This window comes from Trichoplusia ni, chromosome 19 (assembly GCF_003590095.1).
Source record: "Trichoplusia ni isolate ovarian cell line Hi5 chromosome 19, tn1, whole genome shotgun sequence".
NCBI classification, from domain to species: Eukaryota; Metazoa; Arthropoda; class Insecta; order Lepidoptera; family Noctuidae; genus Trichoplusia; species Trichoplusia ni.
The window spans coordinates 1618865-1646700 of NC_039496.1; the positions used below are offsets into that span (position 1 = coordinate 1618865).

General features: G+C 37.8%; 2 protein-coding genes across 8 annotated transcripts; one reads left to right on the forward strand and one right to left on the reverse strand.

Annotated features, from left to right (window-relative positions):
* Window positions 1–25594, forward strand: LOC113503375 (unconventional myosin-IXa-like). Of its 7 annotated transcripts, none has more exons than XM_026885278.1 (34): window positions 2–907; window positions 1815–1958; window positions 2765–2880; window positions 4295–5208; window positions 6056–6236; window positions 7135–7274; window positions 7553–7799; window positions 8084–8219; window positions 8544–8692; window positions 8957–9067; window positions 9505–9552; window positions 9943–10164; window positions 11068–11262; window positions 11515–11762; window positions 12156–12327; window positions 12707–12881; window positions 13499–13575; window positions 14286–14354; window positions 14621–14728; window positions 15309–15498; window positions 15778–15908; window positions 16067–16191; window positions 17393–17549; window positions 17900–18100; window positions 18327–18735; window positions 18976–19245; window positions 19403–19564; window positions 19893–19997; window positions 20324–20461; window positions 20831–21013; window positions 21384–21499; window positions 21769–21910; window positions 22210–22394; window positions 22525–25594. In XM_026885278.1, exons 1-34 carry the CDS (start codon window positions 872–874, stop codon window positions 22670–22672), a joined length of 6150 nt encoding a protein of 2049 aa, XP_026741079.1. In that variant the 5' UTR covers window positions 2–871; the 3' UTR covers window positions 22673–25594. The 7 variants fall into 7 exon arrangements, with proteins under 7 accessions (XP_026741083.1, XP_026741079.1, XP_026741080.1 ...); XM_026885279.1 differs by having other exon boundaries at window positions 17396–17549; XM_026885280.1 differs by having other exon boundaries at window positions 9955–10164.
* LOC113503378 lies at window positions 25055–27611 on the reverse strand. Its single transcript, XM_026885297.1, has 2 exons — window positions 26433–27611; window positions 25055–26171 (listed from the first exon to the last, which is right to left on the reverse strand). Exons 1-2 carry the CDS (start codon window positions 27518–27520, stop codon window positions 25673–25675), a joined length of 1587 nt encoding a protein of 528 aa, XP_026741098.1. The 5' UTR covers window positions 27521–27611; the 3' UTR covers window positions 25055–25672.
* Window positions 27612–27836: the final 225 nt, after the last annotated feature.

Below are 27836 nucleotides of genomic sequence, written 5' to 3' on the forward strand. Positions count from 1 at the left end.
GGAATTTATTAACTTTTGAATATATTTTAAATCGTCTATTTTTACATTGATACACGATTCAAGTCGGACACAAATAAAAATGGTGGTTCAATAGATTAAATTTCTCTGATCAAACTGTATATTGAAATAATACACGAACATAATATTAAAGTGTACAGGAAATACTGAACTTTTTTATATATTTTGCCATTATTAGTTTATAACTGGTGCGATTACGTGGTGCGTCGGGAAGAGTTGTGTTTGTCAAATAACAGGTTGTCGGAGACACCGATTTCGCTAGTTTTGTATCCAAAGTGTTGTTTTTTAACTGCAATAAGTTCGTAATGTATAGCTATTTTCAAACTAATAACTAAGTGAATATTTTCAACAATGATTAGTTAAGCTATCGAGAAAGAAAGTTAACCAAACACCTTGAAGCTGGGCAACTGTTCTATTCAATCAGCATGTGACCCAAATCTGAGATTTCTCTTCTTTGTGTTTTATTACTGGGTTCATGTTTACACGCTGAAACTCTAGCCCTATAAACAAGTTACGTAGTGAGCGGTTGTTGCGGCGGCGATCATCTATGAGGACATGATATTTCATGAACTTGTCACGGTTGACTACCTGTGCAACTCCGTGGGGGTCAGGTGCATTACGCTAAATAGTCCCATATTTTAGAAAACTTCGACTGATAATACATAATACCAGAAAATTTACGTAGCATCATTATTTTTAACGCCGAATTGGACGGTTGATGCAGATAAGTGTTTACTTGTTATGTATGTAAACACTCAGGAAACTATGAAACGAGTGAAAAACATTGTGACAAAATGAAGATCAGCTGTATTAATATTGAAATGAGCCATAAAGAGTAAGACAATGTTGCAAAATGGCTCATTCTGAAAATCACAGGTATATTGTGCAGGTCAGTAATGTTTTTGTTCTACATGCATTTGAGTAAGTGCACTCATTAAAAAGCTTGTTACTCAATGATAAATTGATATTCCCACAGTGTAGGTTTGTAATAATACAAATAAACGGAAACTATGTTATCAATTTATATCCTTTGCTACTAATATAACTGCATAAATACCCAAATTAATTAGCTTGAGTTTGTTACTAGTGTTAAAACTCTATTTAACAAATTATAAGTGAGGAGGTGCTATTATCAGTGTAACCTTATTAGTAGGTGAACAAGTTTTAATTTATAAATTTCTGTGTTTTGCCTTCCCCATCCAATATTTTTTATTTGTAAGGTATCTTGGAGTTGATTCTTAAATAGCTGCATTTTCCCTAACCTTTTAAACATGAATATTATTATTATACACTAAAGTCATTGACATTTGAAGAATCTTTATTAGAACAAAGTTCATTGCCAAGTTTGTTTATGTACTGCAATCACAGAAAGTCCACACAGATTAATGCACATATTTGCAATCCTACTAATTTAGTTCAATGCATCATGGCAAAAGTCCAAAATTAGCCAAACTCTGTTTGTTTATGGACAAGTTTTATTGTTTATCACTTTGTAAAATAATGCTTATGTAGACATTTACTAATATCTCTTTCATTTCGTTAATCCAAACCATGTTCTTTATAATGTAAGGTCAAAACCGAAAACCTTTTTTTCTCAGTCTCATATCTGTTTTTGTTTTCGACACTGCAGGTGTGATAAACAAGTTAATCCACAAGGTTATAAAGATTTCTTGGGCTTATACCTATGTTAATAAACATTGTTTGCTCACCTCTCTAACATTCAGGGATTTGCTGCTTATCTTTGTTGTCAAGCAAACATATTCTACAATTTTGTCTGTAACTGTGAAAATGTTTAGGTGTATGTGGGTGCACTGTCGCCGCAGTACGAGGCACTCTCTGTAGAGGCCTCTAAACAAACAAGCAGTGAAGAAATAGTCTGTTGCATCACTGACAAGCTCGGCCTCACCAATGGATCCGGAGGGCCATATGAACTGGCCGAGGTATGTTAACTTAATAGCTTTTTTAGCCAACTTATCTTCTACCAACATCCATTGGTCTATATGACTACTTTTAAGTACAAAACAGGGTAATTAACCTCTTTCCTAAATTCGAAACTAAACCAAACAAAATTTGAATGGAAAAAAAAACATGTAATCACACTTGACATTATTGTATTTATTTATGTTATTCACTAGATAAGATAAAGAAAAAATAAACATGTAATTTTGTAGTTGTACATAAAATATTTTATAAATGGTTCTTCTTACTTTTTTACCTTTACAATTACAATACAAGAGATGATGTTTTTGATGCTCTTATTTGTTTACTAATTAATGTTGCTGTACAATAAAAGCTATGTTAGCTAAGCTATCAGACTTTTAAAAATGCAGATCAACTTCATACATAAAAATTGATTCATGGTGTACAAACAATAAAACAAATTGGATTGTAACTGAATGAGTCAGTGTCTCCTAGATGATTGCTTCCTTTGCTTGGTCATCCATCAGTGAGACATACCCAATTGTAACAGCGAATAGTTTAGGTGTAGTCAGAGTTATCTATACAACTCACTGATAGCATTTATTTCGACAATTGCCTAAGTAATATTGTAAAATTGATTATAAGTTTGTAACTGTTTTAGTCTTAGTCATCTTTTACCCACTTTGTATTTATTTCAAGGATGTCTGATGGAGAGTTCTTTTACATAAACCCTGGTTTTTAGTTATATCTGGTGACTTAACCATATTTTTAAAATTTCTTTCAACTTTGAACATGAAGGATGATGACAAACTTGTGTACACATTAGGTCGTGGGTGACATGCTTAGCGGCGAGTGCAAGGAACGAAGACTCGGCCCCAATGAGTCTCCAGTCGCTGTCATGCTGCTGTGGCCCAACAACACCGGCTCTGGACAGTACAACAGGTAAACAGACTTGTAGAGCTTTGCAAACTGCATCAGAAGGAGAGTAGCTTATTATTCATTTAATTTCAGTTTAGCATTAATCTCGACTTTATTGAGCACGTTTGGGGTCTTATAATGCTGAATTCGTTACATCGGTAGTCAATATTTATTAACCTTTAGCACCCGTTATAAATAATTGTTTTGTAAATGGGAAATTACCCGATACTTGTTGAGTAACTACGTTAACTCAAACATGCCTAAATTTAAACGGATAGATAATAGGTGTTTTATAGAAAAACTGTTCTTATCATATTTCGTAAACAAATTAGTATTAAACATGACTAATACTTTTACATGTCCTTGTTTTATCACTCAAATTTTTATAATACGGAAATCTGTAGGTAGTATTAATTTTATAGGTGACAAAATGAAAACATTGCATTTTACTTCATATTCATCAGACACAGTTTTGCTTTAAATAATTGTTGCTTTGACATTAAAGTTAATATTTAAAGAATTAAAAATCACACAAATGGCATGTAAGTAATGCATTTCTTCCGCATTTGAGTAAGTAATTTATCCTCCACGTAAACAATTGTCGGTTGCAAGGTAGCTACATATTCGTCAGTCGCGTCAGTTTAGTGGTAAATTTGTAATTGTGATTGCAGAATTCGAGTTATAATGGAAATAATTAAAAAGTAAATATGCTATAATAAACCTTTCCTATTTGAATATATTTTTCCTCGATGTAAACAGTAGTCGGTTGCAAGTTCAACAATATGAAATCAGGTTTTTCTATATAATTATCTTATTCCTGCAATTATGTGTTACAAGAGATACGTCTAACCTTGTCTTAAACACCTGCGTGCCGTGTATTTGTACCTTTACGTGTAGTTGTGTTCATTAAGTGTCCTGTCACCGCAATACTATTTGTACCATGTTCCATTGTGATGATTCATCTTAATATATTTTACGCGACGTGATAACAGTAATTTTAACTTCTGTGTCCTTATTTATGTACAGTAAATGGACATGTTTATGTAAGTAATGTATTTAAAATCATTAAAATGTAAACGTTATCGAAGCTCCGCTATGAATGCCGTTATTACACTAGAAACGTTAGAGTAAAATTAGAGTTGTTTGAATAATAACAACTAAGTTGTATAATGAAGGGCTGTAGCAGTGATTGGGGATATTATCCCAGCGCGGCGCATGACTCACTCTTCCTGCGGCAGCGGCGTGATAACAGCGTCTCCATCCTGCCAATCAAACTGAAACATTGCCGCTCGATCATACATGGCCACTAAAACTGTACCGCGACTCGCTAATATTTAGATTTCGTCGTGATGACTCAAAAGTAAATCTATTTTTAGACGTTTTCCGTCCCATTACCCAAACTTTTATCTCAGTTGAAGGGATTCGTTTTTGATTACAGATTTTATCTGCGAGAGAAAATACCCGATGAGCCATGGATGGAGAACTTCTCGGTCGACCCGCAGCTGATAAAGGACTACTTCCAGCGATTTCTTTATCAACCGAAGGATCGCGAGTACCCCGACTTGTGTCAGTTGCCGGAGCTCAATGAACAGACGTTGCTCGATAACTTGCGGGCGAGGTTCTCGGCGGGCTACATATACACATACGTTGGGTCCATACTGATAGCACTAAACCCGTTCAAATTTTATCCAATTTATAATCCGAAATACGTGAAGCTATACCAGAACAAACGGATAGGATCCAGTCTTCCGCCGCATATATTCGCAGTCGCCGATGCCGCGTATCATTGCATGCTCCGAGAGAGGACTAACCAATGTATAGTAATCAGTGGAGAGAGTGGATCAGGAAAGACTGAGAGTACAAATTTTCTACTACATCACTTAACAGCGCTGAGTCAAAAGGGATCGCATGGCAGTGGCGTGGAACAAACTATATTGAGTGCAGGCCCAGTGTTAGAAGCTTTCGGAAATGCTAAAACAGCCCACAACAATAACTCAAGTCGTTTTGGAAAGTTTATTCAAGTTAATTATAAAGAAAATGGCATGGTGCATGGGGCTGTTGTACAAAAGTATCTTTTGGAAAAATCAAGAATATGTAGCCAAGGTCGCAACGAGCGGAACTATCATGTGTTCTATTATCTGTTGGCTGGTGCATCGGAGCAGGAGAAGGAACAGTTGCATTTACTCAGTGTGGACAAATATAATTATTTATCAAGAACAGGTTGTAGTGAGGTGCCGGGGATCGACGAACAATATGAGTTCTCGCGGTTAAAACAATCCATGGAGATGGTCGGTTTTACTATGGATAAGCAGCGTCGTTTGTTTGCTGTGCTATCGGCTGTGCTACTTTTGGGTAAGTTGTTTTCGAATATATCTACACTAATTACGTCAATTCACTCTTACGAATTAACATCGACCGATAGAGTAACTGCAAATGACTTTTTATCATTTGTTATCGTACATATAATGTAGAATTACATACCTACTCAAACATATTGTGAAATTAAAACTATGAATATGATTTAAATTCATTGACACTTGTCAACTTGTGCTAATAATAGGAAATGTTTGCTTTTTCCTGTTACTTTACATGAAATGCCGCGTTCTGTAGAATATTATAATAACAAATGTACAGAACATAATGATTAAGGGTTATGAAGCTGGTTTATAGTTAGCAAACAATTTTTTCTGAGGGCTTATATCATTGCCGAAGTTTGTTAATTGTAGTTTGTGTATTTTTACTAAGAATATGTTATTCATGTACCTAAACTTGAATTTGCGCCCTTTAACATAGCACAACACTTTGTTAATATAGAAAAATGACAAATAAAATCATCTACCTGTATAAATTATTTAATGTTATGTAATAGTGGTTTTCTCACGCTTTCTTATTGGGATAGCGCATCTTGCATTTTGTTATTTGCATTCAAATATAATGTACCACACTTTCTCTGTACATATCTGTGTGCAGTTATATGTATTCAAATGGTGAAGAAGCCTTGTTGAATTGTCTTCTACCTGTGTGGTTTACAAACCTAAACAATTATCATTTTAGCCCTGAGTTGCGATAGACAATTACACATGCAGATAGTTTCTTTAAAATTTATTTTGTGAAAGCATTTATTTAACAGTGTATGTCTCAATTCAAGACTGTAAATACAACTCACGTTTTACGCTCATAAATAACGTAATATTTCCAGGCAATGTAGAGTTTCAACCGCAGCGGAAATCTTACCATCACGACGAGGCTGTCGGCGTCAGGAATCCCGAAGTAGTATCGCTTATATCTTCACTACTGAGGGTCAAGCAGGAAACATTGTTAGCCGCCCTGACGTCGAAACGGGCCAGAGCTTCGGGGGAAACACTAGTTATTAATTACAGGTAAATATTTGAAATCAGTATCCTCATGGACTTTTCCCCCAAATAGTGTACCTACATTCTTAATATGAATAAAGTCAAGATCGAAAGGAAGGTTAAGTTTAATGCTCTGTTAGTTCTCCTAGTTTGTCGTAATTATTTACCAATATACCTAAAGGAAATGTCCAATCAGTTCAAGTCATATCAAGCTATAAAAACCATTCTATTCTACATTCATCAATTGTCGCAGACTACTTTTATTAAGCCACAAACAAGCTTTTATATTCATCTACAGTACTTCTATAGCATATTACTTACAAGCGGGTCAAGGTGGACCATATGGATTTCAATAAACCGATAGTCTCAATACAAGTGATTATAATCACTGATTTTATGATTAGAACAACAAAGCAAACAGGTATATTAACAAAATATTATTATAATAATGGTCCGTTGTCAGGCAATTATTTGGTTATTGTAATTTACACCTATATTCTGTTAGCTCAAACGTTTATAATGTATTCTAATCTATAATACTAAAGTATACAAATACTTCTTAAGATGTTATTATACTAGTTTTTTGGGTTAGATTTGCAGTCACTTGTATTAGATGTGTGAGAATATCAAAATCTCTGTTTTCGATGCGTGATGAATTGCACTAATCAAGCGCGGCAGTCGTTGCATGGCAGTTCAGGTTTAGTCGAAAAGAGTCTGACACAACTAAATTCCTCCTCCAAGGATGTGGGTGTCCATAAGAATTCTAAGAAGTTCGAAAAGAATCCTATGAGCGACTAATGCTTATTGTTGCAATAGCGAAGTGAATAATGCTATTCTTCAGAATACTGTTTAACCCGTCTTAACTACATAATAGTTAATAAAAAGTACTTATTACAAAACTTAATTCAATAATTGTTTATTTCAGGCTGCCTGAAGCGATAGCGACGCGCGACGCTATGGCCAAGTGCTTGTACGGTGCTTTATTCGACTGGATCGTGATGCAGGTCAACCACGCGTTGCTCTCTAAAAAGGATACGCTTAGGGAACATCAGGGACATAGTATAGGTAAGTGTTCTCTAAACAACAATAAAAAGTTCATATTACTAAGACAGAAATGGAAGAAGGAAAGAGGTTTAAAGCAACATAAAACATGATTGTTTTGATTATCATCCTGTAAATGTTCCAAGGCAAAGGCCTCTTCTGATACCAAAATTATTTTTTTGTAACAAAGAGCGCCGCAGTAATAAATTCCATCCTTGTGTTGTGGACAGTATGCACTAGTGGTACCCAGAGTGGCCATTAATCATCATAATTAGCTTTAATCAATTCATAAAAATCCTCAGGCGTTCTCGATATATTCGGCTTCGAGGACTTCGGTCTGAGCAACAGCTTCGAGCAGCTGTGCATCAACTACGCGAACGAGCACCTGCAGCACTACTTCAACCAGCACGTGTTCAAGTACGAGCAGGAGGAGTACAAGCGGGAGGGCATTCCCTGGACCGATATCGGCTTCTCGGACAATACTGGTTGTCTGCAGCTCATCGAAGGGAAGGTCAATGGACTGCTGTGCTTGTTAGATGATCAGTGCAAGTGAGTTAAGATCATTGCTTATGATTACATTTTTTTTTCTGTAAAGGGTGCTACCACTCTAATCTATCCATGGTCGATCGATAGTAATATTAATAGTGAAAATATTAGCTTCTACCAGACACATTGACTGTCCAACGTCCGGTGGTCGGGATCAGTCAATACATTTTCTAGGGATGTGGTAACACCCTAACTGTCGGTAATCAATTATGTCTTCACGTAAGGCTGTGTTCTAGTCTGATCATCTCAACTACAATTTAAATTATAACTTTTGTTTTCTATTTCAGTTTCCCATGGGCAACAAACGAAACTCTGTTACAAAAGTTTAACTCAGTGCATGAAAATAATCCGTTCTACGAGAAACCACAGCGAAGAGAGCCTGCCTTTGTTGTGAGACATTATGCTGGAAGAGTTAAATATCAGGTAAATAAATGGATACGTAACAACATGTCTCATATCGAAAGTTATAATTAGTTTAGCAGTGATAGTAACTTATTACATTTATGCATGCAAGAAGTTAGTGTTCTCATCATAATTTGTATAAAGTTGTGTTTAAAAAGGATAGGGATGTTTTCGTAAGCCGGTAAGAATAATTTTTGCTTTTAAAATTTGCTGCCTCCGATAGAAAAGTATTAATGAAATATATCCGTTTATACCCTTTGTGCACGACCTTCGATTCGCTTAAGTGCGACCATTATGAAAGGTAAGCAAAGGACATAATATACCGATGGATGACTTTGTTTGCAGGTAACAGCAATGCGAGAAAAGAATCTCGACCTTATGCGGCAAGACATAGTGAGTGTGCTGAAGAACTCGTCGCTAGCGTTCGTAAGGGAGCTAGTCGGTGTGGACCCCGTAGCTGTGTTCCGCTGGGCGATAGTGCGGGCCTTCTTTAGGTAATACCTGTTTTTTTTAAGGAAGGTTTTAGAAATTATGAAAATGTTGGCCCTAATGAAATCTGACAAGTGGGTTAAAATCAAGCCCAAAAGAGCCGGTTATAAACAGACAAATGTAGCTAATTAAAGCCTGGTAAAATGACCAACAAATTTTTCAGCAGACGCTTTTGTATACTTAAAATGTCCAAAAATATCTACTGGAATTTTCTGCATTTTCATCCAAATCAGATGGAAGAAATAAGCATAATCATTTTATTTTGGCAGAGGTTACTTTGCCTTCCTAGAGGCAGGCAGGAAACATCGTGTTCACAGAGTGGACGGCGCCTCGCGAGTCCCGCGCGCCTCCATACACGCGCCCAACGACAGTCTCATCAGGTGAGGGCCACGCACAAACAGTCTATGGCAATGTCACTGTGTCCAACTTGCATCTAAGTAAAATACAGCTTACTTGACGAAGTACATATATTATCCACTAACTACAAATTTATAATCATATTAACGTGAAGAGCATGAAGATTACAACTTTATATAAAAAAACAAATTGGCAGTTTGAAAAAATATTGAAATTTGTATTTTAGGTTGTGCTTTTACCGCAAATGCTTTGCAATAAATACTCCTGCTAACTTTATACCTACAAATAAAACGTAACTTGTATTTCTGCTCGAACGCACTTGGACATTTGTATAGAGCACTTGCGGTTTGAACACGATCTTAATATGATTTACCCTATATTATTATGTATGAAATATGTATTACAATATAGCTTTGCAAGCAACGTTATGTGACGTAATGAAATGTGTCTTGTTGCTCAGCCAACTGGTGACAGTATCGTCAATCAATCTTGCAATCAACCGCATTGCGTAAGTCACCGAATTTACGGCATGCTTGTTATATGTTCTATGTGCACCTAACGCATGGACATCCATGTTTAGTCTACTTATAACACACCCTTTGTTGCGTTTATACTTGTCCCTAGCAAGACTGTGGCTAGGCCTGTTGCAGTACACCAGTACACCACCTAGCCGCATTCTTCCTACGTGTCTTTTGTGGACTCGCTATTAGTCAAAAAGCAATTAGTTCTCATCTGTTAGATCTCTAATAGGAATTTATTCATACTCACTTCGCGGTCACCCTGAGCAGGTTTGCATGCATCTCACAGAAGCATTTGTTTTGGTTTACTGACTTATTTTTGTTACATTAATTTTATTATCCTCAATTCCTTTCTCACCCGTCATCAAAACAACGAAAAGAACGCCAAACAGAGCGACGAGTAAAGCTCGCGAGACGACCACGACGCGAGCGAACGCCGATCCTAAACCGAGGAATGAGACGCAAAGCGCTGCGCGCGTGGGTGGGAAAGGGACAAAAAATTACAGAATCGCCGAGACGCGCACGCGAAGGGTCGAGCGAGAGCGAGACGAGCGCACGTTCGACGACACCGACGTCATGCAGCGGGCCAGCCTCATCGTCATGTACGTCAGCCTCGCCCACCCGCTCGGACACTCGCACTCACAGCTTCCTCAAACAAAGTGCCGCCAATGAGTGCAAATTCTTATCACATCGATCTTGATAATTACTCGTTTTCAAATCGCTTTATGTGAAAGTCGTTATCATAACTCGCATACCTTTGGTTCAAGACCCCAATAGTATTTGTGTTAAAAATATAATTTATTTGTACTCATTATAACTTTAATTTTGTTTGATGAATTTGCGTGTTTCGGTTGGGGTCTCTCTTCACTTTTCTCCTTTTCACGGTGGTGGCTATGGGTCTTAAGTTTTCGTGCATTTCTATCGCATTCTCTGTGACGTTTGTTTATGTATAGCAATATTATGTATATATCTTGTATTATATATCGGCTCTTTTCAGTCACACGCACATAATTACATCTTCTATCGCAACAATCACTGTACACATGGTATCTGTTTATAGAAACTCTTGATACATAGATGCTGTAATTGTAGTTTATTTGCTTCCTTGTATGGGTTAGAAGTAGTTAACAGGTTTTGTCAAGTTTTGTGAAAGATCAAGCTGTTTCTTTGCCATTGCAAAACATCAGTTTCCTATTATGATAATTTCAGCTTGTTTTTTATCGCAAAAATTTAAAATGTTCTACATTGTTCTGCTTGTTTGATTGAAATTGCTCAATTGTAAAATGTTTTGTAGGGAAAACACAGTTTACCAGCATGTATGTACATAAACCGCACAATTTCACCAAGCAATCTTTACTTAGGTGGTTGGTGTTGCTCCTTTAAGAGATCTCATGATACTGTGGATTTTATTAAATAATTTTCTCATTTAATTCCACATTGCGATCTCTTAGAGTCTTGTATTCAGATAATCGGGCTCTTCACACGTATTTGATTTGTTTCAACAGGAAAAACAAGTCGTTTAGGCCCCGAGAACGTGCAAAAAAAGGTCTTAAGAATCTACAGAGTGTTAAAACATTGGCCGGTCGGACAGCTGCGCCGGCGGGCAAGCGGAAACAACCGCAGACTGTCGCCGCTCAGTTCCAACATTCGTTGTCTGCTCTCATGGATACCTTGAATCAAGCCAACCCATTCTTTATAAGGTAAGCCGACAAAAATAAATCACAAATATTTTTGAACGTGGGTTTTTAGCATAAAAAGATTCAATGAGCAATCAAATGAGCCTCGAAAATATTTAAGAGTTTTAGTTTTCATTTCCTTGGGCGCCGTATTGACTTCTAAAACCGACTATCAATTTTTTTTCCTGGTGAAGCTCAGAGTTAACTAAGAGTCACATTCACAGTTACGAATTCTCAAATGACATATAAAATGATCAATCGATATGATCCCAACAGATGTATAAAATCGAATGGCGAGAAGGTCCCTCACGTGTTCGACGACGAGACGGTCCAGCGCCAGCTGCGCTACACGGGCATGCTGGAGACAGTCCGCATCCGCCAGGCAGGGTACAACGTGCGCCTCACCTACGAGGAGTTCATCCAGCTCTACAGGATACTGCTGCCCAAGGGACTGCTCAGCTCGCAGACTGATGTCAGGCACTTCCTGGCCACGCTCAATCTCGACAGGGATAATTATCAATTAGGTCAGATAATGTTTCTAATTACGATTTATGAAATTAAAGCAAAAATATCTGTCCCCAATCCTTTTCTCTAAGGGAAAAGGCTTTTACCCAGCAAAGTGTCTTTTGTAAACGAGTTTTAATTAAAAATTATTCCTTTTATACCTTTTTTCCTAAGCAGTAAAAATGAAGACACTTGGCTGCATAAAAAAAGGTTGCTGTAAATTGCAACAATTTAATTACCTTATTTAAGTACGTGGGATTAATTAACAATGATAATGTTGCCAAAACCTACATGTCAAACAGGCTTACTTTGAACATATCTCAATATACAATTTGCAATGCTTTACTTATACATCAATCCTTCCTTGACATGATCCTTGACATCACATACTCAACATTGACAAAACAAATCAGGTGCTACAAAAATCTTCATGCGCGAGAGTGAACAGACGAAGTTGGAATACCGACTGCACCAGCAGATCATGGCTTCGATCATCACGATACAGAGATGGTTCCGAGCTGTGCTCGAGAGGAGAAGATTCTTGGCTTTACGGCGAGCGTCTGTTGTTATACAGTACTTTTGCAGGTATGTTTCAGAATTCTCCAATTTTTTTACAATTCCACTGTTTTAAGACATTAGGTGTGACAATCCGACACGCTGCACGACACGCTTGCACCCGCTTACCGAGTGCATGCCAAAACATGACATTTATTGATGAGTCTAGATCCAAACAAAATTTTTTGTTCGATTCGGAACCAGGTGCTGGGAGCGAATGTGTTAAATTAGTATGATCGCATATATTTAATCGATTCAATAATAATATTACCTAGCTAAATTTTATGTAAACATGTTCATGGGACAAGTTCCTTTTGATATATCATTTAGCAAACCATATACAGATAAACATATTAATAGACCTCAATTAAGAATTAGCATCTGAACATGTAGAGCTATTTGTCCGCAGACAGTGGATGTCGGCGCGGCAGCTGGCCGCGGTGCGGCTGCAGGCGTGGTACCGCGGGCGGCGCGCGCGGCGCGGGTACCTGCGCCTGCGCCGCGCCGTCACGCTGCTGCAGGCCGCCGCCCGGGGGCTGCTGCTGCGCCGGGCCCTCGCGCGCTCGCTGCCCGCCCTCAGCGAGGTATGCCGCGCGTCGCCACATATGCTATGCTGCACACTTAATGGCGGCTGTCTAACATACATATACCGATGGAAGGCTGATATTTATCCCACGAATCCAAGATTGGCTACCGTGCAATGCCCGCTTGTAGACAAATATTTGTTCCAAGGTTGAAAATTGTTGTATTAATAGCTAATTGGCATCTTTAGTTTTCGTTAATATTAAACTAAGTGAACAAACGTTGAAGAATAAATACGTCAAATTTATCTAGGCATTTGAACTTTGGCTTTGAAAATTATTGCCTTGTTTGAACTATTGACAAAAAACAGCCACCATTAAGTTTGAACCGTACTATACATATGCCCGTTATTGTGATTTTTCATGAGTGATTTCAGTGTGCACCCTTGTCCAATTCGATGTATTAACTGTTAGACTCAGTCTCACTTTCCCTTGTCTAAATATCGCCTTTGAAAGATTAAAAATAATAACAAAATATTTGTCGAAATGTAATAAATTCTCAGCATAAAGTGAGACTGTGTCTTACCCTAACTTGAGCGATTTCTGTCACTAATTGCGTCTGTAAAAGTGTTGTGACACACACGCGCGTACAACGTTGTGGTTGGTGTTTGTGTTGACAGCATGACGGTCGAGCCGCGCTACCCGCCGACAACAATTTGTCCCCTCTCCTGACGATTTCCGCGAAGAAAGACCCGCTGTAAGTATACTACATGTAAAGCTCTGCTTTGATAGTACGCGTTTAAATTTCCATTTCAATAACCAATCCACTTGTGGCCTCCCATCACATGATATTGTATTTATGAAAAGAAACGCCACTGTACTTCGTGTAAAGCACTGTCTCGTTTCAACAAGTGTGGTTCACACATAACTTGTATAGAATAGACTATTGTCACAGCCCATTTCAAGCGACGGGCTCAGATGGATGGATTATTGAGAACTTTAGTCTGTAGCCTCTGCAAATAGAAAGGTTATAGGCGTAGATAACACGCTTGACGACCAAAGGAAACCGTAATTACCAGCAAAAGCACTTTGTAGTGGATATATTTATAGTAGATGAATAGAAAATATCCCAGCTTCTATTGTTGATAGAGCAATACTTAGCCCACTGTATATGGGTAAGTGTAGATAAAGGGTTTTCACAAACACGCTACCATTAGAACGACTTGCAACAGAACATATTGATGTACATACCACTTCCCGGTTGCAATACAAAACACTCTTATTTCATAGTTGATAGTTTGCAAGGGTCTTATATAATCAACTTCAACATGGGACATACTCATTTAAACTTACACAGGCATACATCATAAATACAGCGTGTTAAAACTTGGTGTCATCTCATATCACACTGCAAAGCAAGCAGATAAGTACCTCTAACCTCATTTACACAAAACATAAACATTTTAGGTATATCTTGCGAATGGATCAAGAGAACTCGAGACAACTGAGAGCGACGCAGTCATTGCCGATACCAAGGTATGGGGTTAACATACATTGTAAATATATTCAAATGCCTGTAGTGTATATTAATGAAAACAAAACGTGGAACAAAAGAAGGGTACTCATAGAATATTTAAACTTCATGAGCTCATTTTGGAACATTTTACCTTTTTTATTTAGCATGATCATGATCAATAATAATTACGCATGCAAGATAATACAATGAAGCTGGTTTGCTCAACCCCATTTCATACCTAATACGGAATAAATCTAAAGAATTAAGAACAATATCTTTGTTTTAGGGTCGAGAAAAAACGCGAAATAGTCACAGAGAATATTGTAAATACGAATGTACAGAAAGTCAAGAAGAGAGTTATGAAAGCGGATGTGTCGAAGGAAATTGGCACGAGGTATGCAATAAATACTCTTTGGATTTTGTTTTGTTTCCTAAACACAAGTTATATTCAATTATAGAATTATTTAGTTTTGACTCTAGTATCGTCTTCCTGACTTTGAATCGTTTTTTGATCGAAATATGCTTGTAAATATGCTCACATGAATGCATGTATAAATATGGGCACTTGGTTGAAGGAAATACTTTACACACCACACAATCCATCTTCATCACTTTTGGTCTTTATTTGCCTTAAACAGGTGTTATTTTCTGTCATAATTTTTCCAACCCTAAAATATCAACATATAATTTTGGGAACGAGGACTCATGAAAGAGGCGACTTCGTAAACTAGTTTTTATATTCTATTATATATAACGGATGTGATGTATTCACTCAAGTTGAATATAGGCGCGAAATTGAACTGCGATCAAATAGCTATTCCCACAAAGATACTTCAGAAAGGACTCTAAACCATTTATTTAGGACCTATATGTTTTTGGTATTATATACCAACAAGTAAATATATCGTGCATATTTTAGGATAGGTTAAATGTCTGTTGTACATGTTGTTCTAAACATTTATATAATTTCACAGCGTAATACACAAAGAAGCCGGCGAGTCTTCACCAGAGGATGAGCGGAACTGGAGTGTGAACTCTATAAAGTACCCGCAGTCGGTGGTCACGATACCCAACAAGATCACACCCGAAGACCTCGCCAACGAGATGCTGTGGCTGCGGCTCGACCAGAACTATCTCATGACGGAGAAGGAAGCTATGACTAAGGTACTATATTATTATTTTTTCTTAGTTCATAGGTAGCTTAAGTTAACGTAAAGGCGAATAAAGCTTGACTTTCCCAAAAAAAATGATCATATCATTTAGAAAGCAGAAAATGTGAGCCTTACAATAATTCCAGTTGATAGAATTACCAAAAATAGAGATATATTTGGGATTGTTTTGGGAGTTCATCTTATAATATACCGAGTAAAATCCAGTAGTTAGACCAATAAGTTTAAATAGCTGTTCTCAGTATGTTTAAATCATATTTCATTTGTTCGATAGAAAAGAGAAAAGCGCGAGAAAGAATTGGCGGAGTTACTGGAATCCATGACGAGTAGCAGTGAGGAGTACCTCAGACAAATCGGTAATTGGAGCCCTTCGGAAAACACGGAGACCTGTAAAACGAATATCAGGTAAATAAGCATGTCACTACACTTATTGCTGACCAAACATCAACGTGCGTTGTGAAACAATGGTACAGTGAAAGTTGGGCGATACGTATGCTATATCATTAACGTTCAAAAAATGCACTTAATCTCTACTTAGAATTTTGATGGTTTGTGTCCGGCAGACGCGGTTCAGCGGCAGTATACCAGCGCAGCGTGTCGAGTGCTACGCTGGAATCACGAGCGCTACACTCACTGCCGCCAGTGCGACGGGACCCGAGGGCGTCCGTAGTACCCGCCACCGATGCAGGTAATGACAGATCAACTAAACTCTACTCTTAACTATTGCACTATTGATCGACATAGTCGGAGACGGTAGCAACCGTAGAGTAAAGCGCGCTCTACACTCGGAGCGCGAAAGGCCGCGTAAGCCGCGAAACGCGTGTGTAGATGGATTCGCGCGCACGCTTCGCGCCGTTCCGCGTTCGTTGTGGGGAACAACGTGAATCTCGGCGTGAATTCACAGCAAGAATCGCGCGCGAGTGTAGAGCGCGCTTAATGAGTCACAAATATAGGATCATACGTATCAAATATAAGATTGATAACTTCTTGGTCACATTAAGTAATGTGAATTATCAGTGTTATATTCTAAACTGATGTAAAATGCGTTTTATAGGTGATTTTAGATTACGCCATCATCCCGCGTAATTTGAAATACGCGAGATTCGATTATCTATGTGAAAAAGATTCGTTATGGGTTAAGGATACTTATTGTTAAAAACACCAAATTACTGTCCCCGCTAATCCTCACTGTTTCCAATCTTTAATTGGTCAATCTCTGTTTCTATGTAATTAGGACATCATTATTCCGAGTAGTGATTAAGCAGTTATCTTCTATAAACCTCTTAAGCATCATTTGCTTGAATAAATAAAAAGATTGAAATGTTTTAACAATTAGACGCATTGTTGTTTAGACTTCTAAAACGTTAAAATGTCAGTGACGGTCGTATGTGCCAGTGGAAATAAAATATTTTGGTGTTACATTAAAGTGAAGTTATTGATTGAATTCGGAATCATGTTTCTGGGATATGTGTTGGAACTTGTGCATTTCGTCATTTTCACATATAGTGAGCGTTTTTCTTCATTATTATTAATTCACTGTGATATTATTATATCATGTCTTTATTGCAAATTAGTTGTTGCGCTTGATTATAAGTTAGGCATATTCAAAATCGTATTAATAGTTTTAGACACTACGTTTGTTCTCCTCGTTCTTGGAGTTCTTAATTGCTCAAATTCTTTTTAAAATAGCATGATGGTATTTATACTATAGCCTTCCTGAATAAATGGGCTTTCTATAATTGAAAGAATTTTTTAATCGGACCTCTAGTGCCTCTGAAATTATCTCTTTAAACAAACTTTTCAGCGAAAAATTAGTATTTTGTTCTAGCCACTTTTATCCTAGATTAAAACTGTAAGAATTGTATATAACAGTGTATACCTGTCCCCAGCAGGTGTGGTTGACGTGGTGAGCGCGGAGAGTAGCGCGCCCGCCCCGCCAGCCCGGGCCGCGCGTCGCTCCCCGCGCCGCTCGCCGCGCGGCCCGCCGCCGGACCTCATCGTGGACGCCTCGCTCTCGCTGCACTGCACCGACCATGATATTAAAAGGTACACTATTATTATTTTATTTCATACATGACTAGTTTAAAAGCATTTTTTAGGAAAGACTACTTATAGAATTTACAGTTAAAACTGTATAAAGGTGCTAGTTAAATGTCAAGTGGCCGAAACAAATTTTAAAGAAACCTTTGTACTTATCGCGCAGTTTTTAAGTACGCATAAATTACTTCATCAAAACAAAATTGGATGATCTGTACGCTGTTAGTGTTACGACATAAACCGGATGTTTTATAAGGTTGAGTAATACTTAATCGTTTAAAGTTTTTTTTTTTTCAAAATTTTAAGTAGTTATGCTGTCGTGTAATAATTAGGTGGTTAACAAGTCGAGTTGTTGGCAGGGTGGCGTCCCAGCAGATAGACGGGCTGGTCCCGGCGGCGGGCGCGGAGCCCCCCGCGGCGGCGGCGGGCGCGGCGCTGGCGGGCGCGCTGCGGCGCCGCAACTCCGACCCCGCGCCCGGCGACACGCGCCCGCTCGACCCGCGCTCCACGGACTTCATCGGACAGACCGGGAACGGACTGTTCCGCATCGCTGGCCACCGGTAACTGCAGCAATACTACTCCTTATACCAATACATTTCTTGGAAACCGGGGTATAATATTAATCCCATAAAAAATAATGAAACAATTTTGTTTCACTCATAAGCAACGATCAGACCATACAAAGAGTTTCCCATCTCTTCTTTATCATCTAGTTATACACTGGTTTCCAGACACATACAGAATAAAACAACCTCCAATAAAACAAAAATAAATACTTTGTTCTAGGTTTCGAAAAGGCAGTCGTTTCGCCAAAGGTGACAAATGTGTGTACTGCCATCAAGCGATCGACGCGTTCATCACTCAAGGCCAGCGGTGTATCGACTGCAAACAACTTTACCACACGAAATGCATCCAGAACAAGGGCGTGATCACCATGCCCTGCTCCTCACCCGTCACTGTCGCCAGCAGAGGCCGCCACAAGAACAGAAAGAGAATCATCTCAAACTCCAACTATAACCTATTAGATAACTCCAAAAGTTCAGTCAGTTCAAACTTCAATCTAACAGGGACGTCAGAATTTATGGACAGAACGGATAAGATCATATCAGACGCCACCGAGTTGCAAGCCATGCAGAACTTCATCACAGAGAAAATATACGAAATGGAACCTAATGAGAAGAAGAAACAGTCTGAGGTCAGTATTAACCGCTTTTAGCTTTATTTCCACCCTTACATATCTGTATTTTGTTGTTTTTGTTGCGCTTAACTTGATCGAGTTGCCGAATGCCAGAATGTCGGCATGTCTGCCGGAAGGTTTTTTCCTTAACAATGATTTGTATTGCAACACATTAAAACGCATTGCAATTGGATATCGAATTTAACTGTGCAAAACCCCTTTTAGAAACAATGCTAAAATTTATATAATTCCTTACAGGTTGACAGGGTATTCAAACACGCATTATTAGAATTCAAAGACAACTTAGTCGCGACATACAGTATCGTAGAGACGCGGGGGTCCGCACTCAAGTATAAGGATCTGATCGGGAACTTCCTGCACGTCATGGAAACAGTCTGTGCGAGGGAGGGGTCTACGTTGTCGATAACCATGGGGGTAAACGCCTTCAGGGGGTTCATGGACGAGTTCATGAGTCAGCATGAGACCGACAAGGCAAGGACGAAAAGAAAAAAGGATAAAAAGAGAAAGGTAAGAAAACTTTTCAGGATTATGTGATGAATTACATATTCAAAATTTGATTTTTCTCTTTATGAAGAGAGCTTTTTCTCTACTGTAGAATAAAGTCATTTAATACCTTTGAAATAACTTAAAAGTACCATATAAACATAAATTATTTAATTTTCAGGTGGACGATCCCATACAATACAAAGGCCACACGTTCATTCTATCGATGATCAACATCCCTACGGAGTGCGAGATCTGCAAGACTTTCTTCATGTGGCCCATCGAACGGTCCCTCATTTGCCAGACGTGTAGACTGGCGTCACATAAAAAGTGCTATACCAAGGTAAAGTTTATATTAATTGTGACTGTTATTTTTCGCTCTAAGTCTTCGAAAGGCGACGTAGGTTCACCAGTGACGAAACGAAAGACTTATTTGTCGGATATGTGCTCAGTGACAAAAATCTTTGATAACCTCAATGTGTCTTTTCTATTTTGATACATTGTTTTTTGAGTGGAATAGAATATTGAATACCTATTGTAACAATAAATGTTACGTAAAATGACGTTCTCTTTCCAGGGCACAAATATTTTACAGTCTAGAAACTCTAGAAGTGAAATCTAATTTATTATTTGCAAAGTTAATGATTATGTTCGTTTTTTCTTTTATTAAGGTGTCGACACTATGTCGAAAAGAAAACGTGACGCCTTCAGCAGCGATAGTAGGAGCAGTAGATGCGGGTGGCCGAGAACAAATGGGTGTCGTCACGCGAGGAAAGGTATGAAAATATGACAATTAATTTGGGACCCTTTCCAGTGAGATGACATCCGATAGAAAAGTATGGAAGAAGAAGACATGAACAGGGATCGGCGCAGATCCCAAATAAAATAATTGGCATAAGGGCAGGGGAATGATGATGATTTTAAGCTTGTAGTTTTTTTACGAAGACAAAAGCTCAAATATTTTTTTCATATCAGGACAAACAACTTAATTAATGTATTTAATGTTAATATCTAAAAGTGCCGAGATAGTGAATAGGACGATATTTCAGTGCAATTATTAGCAAGCTACGTGTTACTTACTTATTTTTTTAATTATTTGCAGGTGTTTGGAGTTCCTTTAGGGGATTTGCCAACTGGCGATACTAACATTCCAATAGTCGTGGATAGGCTGATCACCACTATAGAAATGACAGGTCTCTATACAGAAGGCTTGTACAGAAAAAGCGGGCTAAGTTCGAAGGTAAAATCACAGCAATTTTATATCATGAAATGAGTTTTAGTCTCTCGAAGTTAATTATGACAAATTTCCTGAATTACAATTTATTTATTCGGTCATGGCAGGTTATAGATACTTATACAATAAAACCAGCAAATATTCTTACTTACTTAGTTTTTGCTCAAGTTAATGTTTCCCGAACATTGTCACTGGATCTAACTTTAAAGAAGTGCGTCGAAACAAGATCGCGACAGCACCACGCGGCACTTTTGGCCCGTTAAACTAAAAAGTGAGCTGAAAAATGTTTGCGCGGTGACTCTCTGAATGCAGCGGTTCCTGAGCTGCATGCGTCTGTTATTGCTGCACTTTTAATCAAAAGTACAATGTCTGCAGGTCCGCGAGCTGCGCCGCCTGCTGGACGAGTCCCCGCTGGAGGGCGTGGAGCGGCTGGAGCTGTACGCGGTCCACGTGCGCGCGTCCGTGCTCAAGACGTTCTTCCGCGAGCTGCCCGAGCCGCTGCTCACCTTCGACCTGTACGACGACTTCATACGGGCCGCGCAGATCACCGACCCGCAGGTAACACACATATATACAGTGTGTCTAGTTACACTAAAATGATGGTTCACTCAATATATCTTTCCTTAATATATATGTTTCCCAAATATGCAAATTAAAAAAAAAATCGCCTCGCTGTTTAGAAAAACTGCTAAGGAACTGCCATCAAGGAATTTAGTCCTTGTCTCGCGGTCACTTGCACAAGATACTTTCATTCAGAACAAGAATTCATGTATCATTACAGCTTACAAGTGCTTGTCCTACGCGTGGATCGAATCCGTGACACGTTGCGCACTGTGGGTTAGGAATTGCAACCGTGTGTTCTTCGCATATATAAATCAACAAATGCAATTATCTGAATTTTTTAAATCAATGACTTTCTTAATTCTAGGAAAGAGTTTCAACAATATTTACAATCCTGAGGAAACTGCCAAAACCAAATTTCGATCTCGTTGAGAGGTTAATATTCCACTTGGCGAGGGTGGCGCTCGGAGAAAATCACAACAGGTACAATTTTTGGATGTTCTTTAACAGTCAATTACGCTTTTAATACTTAAATGCAACTTATTCGTAAAAAAAATATGATTAATTAGCTACAAATAAACAACAACAAAACTATCTCACTGGTTAGCACGAGTACTGTGTTTTAATTTGATTGCACTGAAGTTAGTCAATAAAAACCGCATTGTACGACTCAGTTTTCTAAAACGGCTAATTTAATAATTGTTACGTAGTTAGTGTAATACAGTTAGTGTATGGCGAGTGTTGTGTATCAGGATGGGCCCGAACGCGCTGGCGATAGTGTTCGCGCCGTGCATCCTGCGCACGCACAAGGTGCAGCCCGCGCAGGCCTCGCTGCACGACATCGCGCGCCAGACCGCCTGTCTCGAGGCCATACTCGTCGACAAGATGCGCACCGTAAGGATACTACACACTTTACTCTTACAAATCTCGAAAATCAATTAACTTACATACCATATATCTTTTGTGCACATAGTTTTTACAAGTTTTTCCAATGAACAAAATTTACAAACCAAATAGTGCCTCATCGAGGGTGTTTTAATATCGCTTCTATCTCCACTCATAACAATCAATATTTGTATGTAAAGGACAACTATCCTACTGGTGAACGTATATATAGTTAAAGTTGACGGCTACTGGTTTTTCCTTAGCTAATGTTTATTGAATGTTTAACATTAAATGCTGTGTCTGTGCAGGTGCGCGGCATGCTGCAGGACATCGCGACGCTGGACACGGCGTGCCACACGGCCACCAGCCGCCTGTCCACGCTGCGCTCGCACAGCCACGCGCCGCGGCCAGAGGAGCAGATCCTGGTGGGACACATCCACGAGATACAGAAGGAGAAGGCCATCCTCACCTCCAACCTGCCCACGCTCATCAGGTCACTATTACTATTATTTATATTCTATCCGTCGACGGAGCTTTGGTCAATTGCTAACTCAGAAAACACAATATCGTTCTTAATCTGTCTCTTATTGGCTTGTGTCATCAATTTATTGTTATTGGTGCAGAGCGACGTCGGACGACGACCTGTTGTCGACGACAGACCACGACGGCGAGCTCGGCAGCACGGACGACCTCAGTACGGGCGCCAGCTCCCTGCGCTCGCAGCGGCTGCTGCACCGACAGCTGTCCTCCGACGACCCCATCATGGTGTAGCTCAACACCACACCACTGCTGGCTTACAAACACCGAAAAGGGGCTCTACACCAACACCTGTGAAACCCCCACGTTTTACCATCATATAAAACGTCTAATGCGTCACTGGATAAGTTTCGCATTCTCGGACATTTTACATTCCTGATGTCGTAAAGTGAAATGTAGTTAGAAATGTTCCTCTGTGTGTTCCTTCTATCGATTGGTCTTTAACAACAATTTTGAATGTCAGTCAACTCTAGTTTCAAGAAAAGGACAGCAAAGTATTTGTTTAGTTTTTGCAAGTCCTTATAGATGTCGATGTGAATATTGTTCGTGTTACTGTGTACTGCATGCTAGCGGTAGAGAAGCGCGCAGGCTGCGGTGACTAGGACTAATGCTCTCGTTGCCGATGTACAGTAAATGTACTTAGAGTAGAGTTTCCGTAAGAATTTAGTGTTGCCGCCACGATAGCCAGGCGAATGCCCTAACAAGTGATCTATGTATATGAAAAGTATTTTTCGTACATAAAAATTTACATCTGTCTTTGCATATTTTATGATATCTTTTCCTGTAAATATGTAAATCTCGTCCTATTGGTGATTTAAAAAATTATAGCAATATTTTTCTTCTGTCAATAGTGGCTATTTCGTTGGACATGTATATGACATGCGACTGTATTTTAACGTTTCGGATTAGTTGTAGGTTAAACATGCAGGCTCTAACTTTTATAAAATGATTCATTCCATTATGTTTTATTTTTGGACTTAAGTACGTTTGTCACGTATCGTTGCGGGCATATGTTTAGTATTTTTCTGAACCATGATTGTAACACCTTCGTTGAGAAGTTATGTAAATCTCTTGAATTTCAACTTCTTTAGTATGGTTTTTCGTCAAACAGAAACTATCAAAATTAGAAACATTTCCGAATCTGTATGTGGCGAACGTGTATTTTATTTACAAACTTATATTATTCTAAATTGAATTGAATCTTATCGCTTTTACATGCCAATCCAAAGACATCGCTTAATTGAGATTCGTTCGCAAATCAATTGAGTGTTTTGTGATCCTAGATAATTAGCTTGTTCGATTCCAAACTAACAAGGTATCAAATATAGAACCCAAAATTAAGTATAGGTTCTTATTTAAAAAAAGACGATTCTTATATTTCTTTTGTTTAAATATGTATGTAATTATATGAAATGAATGTTTTGTGATCCATTCTAAACTTAGAAATCTGATGTTAAGTTTCTAAATTTAATTTTAACATAATATGTTCACATTGAATATTATTGCCTGTGTACTTATTGTTATTTTATGTAAGAGACATGCAATGTCTATTTTATTACGTACGTGTCAATATTTGAACTTGTGCGGTGCTTTTTAACAACCCGCATAAGTTCCTACAACACTGCTATGGTTAAATTTGATCCAAAAAGTAACACCACGTACCTTGCCTCTATCTTTATTTGCTTTCATATTCTAAAAGACTGTCTTAAAATAAGCTATTGAATTTATTGTTAAGTCACAAATATTTTACCCGCTTTTTAATAATTAGTTCGTAACAATTTACTATACAAACAACGAATTACTCTGTGACAACTTGTATTGTTTGTAAGCCTCTTATTTACTAACGTCTTTGGACATATTTTATAGCTCAATATTTATGATGGACTGTATTAACATAAAATACCTATTCTGATAAGCTTACACTTTTATTTGTAACATTTTTATAACAACAAAATTTATTTGAATCTCACAAAGTTAATTTGGAGTGGTGCGAGTACCTTTTGAGAAATTTACACTTGTAACTAAGGGAAACTATTAGATTATCTTGCATTTGTTGATGATATAGAACACCCAGAAGTGCATGTCTCATCGAGGTGCCGAACAAATTATATTTCTATGTATGGAAACTGTGTTGATTCTCTTTTATTGAGGTTGTGTCGCAGTTACTAGTGTATTTCCGTGCCTTCGACTAGTTTACTTTAGGAAGTCCTCAACTAGCCTGAACCTGTCTGAAAGTCTAACTCTTATTGTTGTTGGTTTAAATTAGTATTTGTGTATAGAAGCGTAGCGTCAAATTTATATTAGCCACGTACATTTACGTTTTGAGGAAATATGAATATAGATGTGGTGTTAGTTCTCGATATTGTATTGTCTGTCAGCGTTCTGAGCTCCCCATCAGCAAACATACTCATAATCATAATTTAAAGTAAGTTATTTTACAAGAAATAAATGGTAATGAATGTGCAATGTGGCTACGACTAGGATTTTATTGACACTTTAGAAGTGTATGTAGATATTCGCCAGTCCCGCGTAAGGATTATGTAAATAATTTATTAGTTACTATAAACAACTAGCAAGGTACTATTTTAATATTAAGAACTGCTATAGTCTTTGCCACTGTTTGTTTGTGAAAGTGCCTATCAATTGATGTTTTATTTCTATTTTAAATTTTCTATTGGTGCATTAGATCATTGGATTGTTAAAATTTTATGGTAGGTTGTCGTTTCACGTTGATTATAAATTATCATTAAATAAATGTTATCTAAACAACATTATACCTTATGTTTCTGTTGTTAACTGTCTGTAACAGTCCCAATTTTATTGTACCATGTAAATGGAACTGATGTTATAAATCATAAGATATTAGGTTGGATATTTTACCGAGAATCAGACAACTGGCATATGTTTATTCAATCTTTAACTATTTGCTAATAAGGACCAATACTAAACTGTTTACACATGGTCGTTTTATATACCTGTATGTCATTTGACTGTTAACTTTGTCCTACATGTTAATCAATAATGAATCTTGTATCATATAAACATGTATATTGTTCAACTATTTTTAGGGATCCTATAATGTGTCAATATAAATGAAATGTAACCAAAACATTATACTGTATACAAAATATGAAAATAAAAAAAAAGAATAATGAACAGTATGTTGTTTATTTTTATCATTACACTTCACACATTCACTTAAGATAAATACAAAAAAAATATTATAATTATAATTTAGTCAGGCTGGTTTGCAATTGCTTTAGTAGGTACTTGACCAATGGGAATTGAATTCCACTGATATTCCCGGGAGGCCAACTTCCAAACTTTGTTTTTAAATTTTTTCGCATCTCTTTTCTCATCCTCCATATTTGCAACATTTTCGACAACCACCACGTCATCACATGAAACTCGAATATCATCTGCTGTGTAAATGTTTGCGGTTGTTGATATTGGATACTTATCAGGCATTGAGATCAGGTTTGTAAGTGCACAGATTCTATTTGCAACATCGGGGGTTAAACCTGGTTCAAGTAAATCCAGAAGATCTTTAATGAAGTAAGTCAGATATTGATTATATTCTGCAATGATAGGTTGTATAAAACCAACATCCTGCAATTCAGGAGGTGGAGCTTTTAGAAGGTGCAGTGTTAATCCAGTTTGATTTCTGTCTGGGAACCATGTAATAAACTGGGCTTTTAAATTAACCTTAGAAGTATTTAACTCTGCTCTCATTCTGAAAAATAAAAGATGGTTTTATTTATATATACTTAGAAGTAACTAATCTTAGACACTATTAACAAAAAGTGAAGAAAAGGTAACAAATTATAATGATTGGAATATATGATTGTAATTTATTGTTCATGATTTTTTTCTGCTTTTCTGCTCAGCAGTTGCACTCAGTTTTAATGTACAGTCATCAATATATGCTGGCATTATTACAGCGTTGAAGAGTTACACAACAAATGTAAACATTAAGTGTAAAAGTAATACTAACCTTTTGGATTTAGTAACAAACAGATGGCAGTTTTGCAGTGCTGCTAATATTTCAGAGCACCACAATGCAGCCAGACGAGCCTTAAAGTAACCACTGAGCGGTGATTGTGTCACTTTTATAAGTGCCAATAAGAAGTCCAATAGGAGATCATTTGTGTGCAGGAAATCAAGCAGTATCTCAAAGCATTTCACATAGCTGCCATTTAGTTTATCCTTGTATTTAAAATCAGTGGCACTAAAGAAATATAGGAGTTCTCGTGAGAGAAATAGTGAGTCCTCTCCAAGCAAAGCTTCATTAATAACTGTCGACACATTTTTTACTCTTAACAATTGTTTGCTATGTTCATTTATAAAATCAATTACTTTTACAATAGGTACACCATTCCATTCAGTAAAGTTTCCAATGTCTGCAAATAGTTCAGTTAAATCTTTTGTTAGCGATTCTCTCATTCCAGCATCTGGTATTTGTGACAATAGTCTAATCTTTAGGTTCGGCAGAGAACAAATACCCAATGAAATACAAGAGTTGATGAGATGAGTTATTGTACCATCTCCATTTACATAGTCTTTCTGACCGCTAATGAAATCTTTTATGAATGGTTTGTGCTTATCCCAGTAGTTTTCCCATAACCAATTCAAGGCTAGGGAACATGCCTCCTTAAGTAGTATAGTGGGAGGGAGGGAACTGCTGTGAGCTGTTTCATGTCTTAGGTCTACAATCCAGTCAGGTACTCCTAACATTTTCGCTGCCCTGTAAAGACTTGTTCCCTTCTCTGTTTCACAGTCTAACATATGATTAACGAAACGCATGATAGCAGTTGAATATGCCAAACGCAGCATTTCATCATTGGTACTTTGATGTCCACTATCCGTATTGTTACTTTTCATATCTTCTATGTGTACTTGTAGCAAGCCAAGAGTAGATTCTATGCCGGAAGGCAGAGCCGGGCATCTTGCTTTCCATACATATAACATTTTCAATGCTTCTTCTTTTCTAGCCAGGTCGCGACTGAGAAGATTTCTATACGTATAATGCCACTCGTCACTGTTATACCAAGGAACAACATGATAATTTGATATTGAACTCATTTTAAATGACTCTATTCAAATAACCTACGAAACGATCGGAGAGCATTTGCTGAGCAACTGTCAAACGGCCACGAAAAGTATTGATTTTTGTTTACTGAAATCCACATGTTTGTGTTGCCATTTAAAACAGAATTCATAACAATACAGATTTTTTTATAAGAAAATAAAATTTTTCGACGGGGTTTCTGAGAATGCCCAAATTTTTCCTTTCCGATTTCGGAATACATCGACTTTCGTCGTAAATGCTTCTGGAGTAGGATCTACACTTATCCTGATTTTTACAGACAAGCGTTCCGAATATTTTGTAATATTTTGT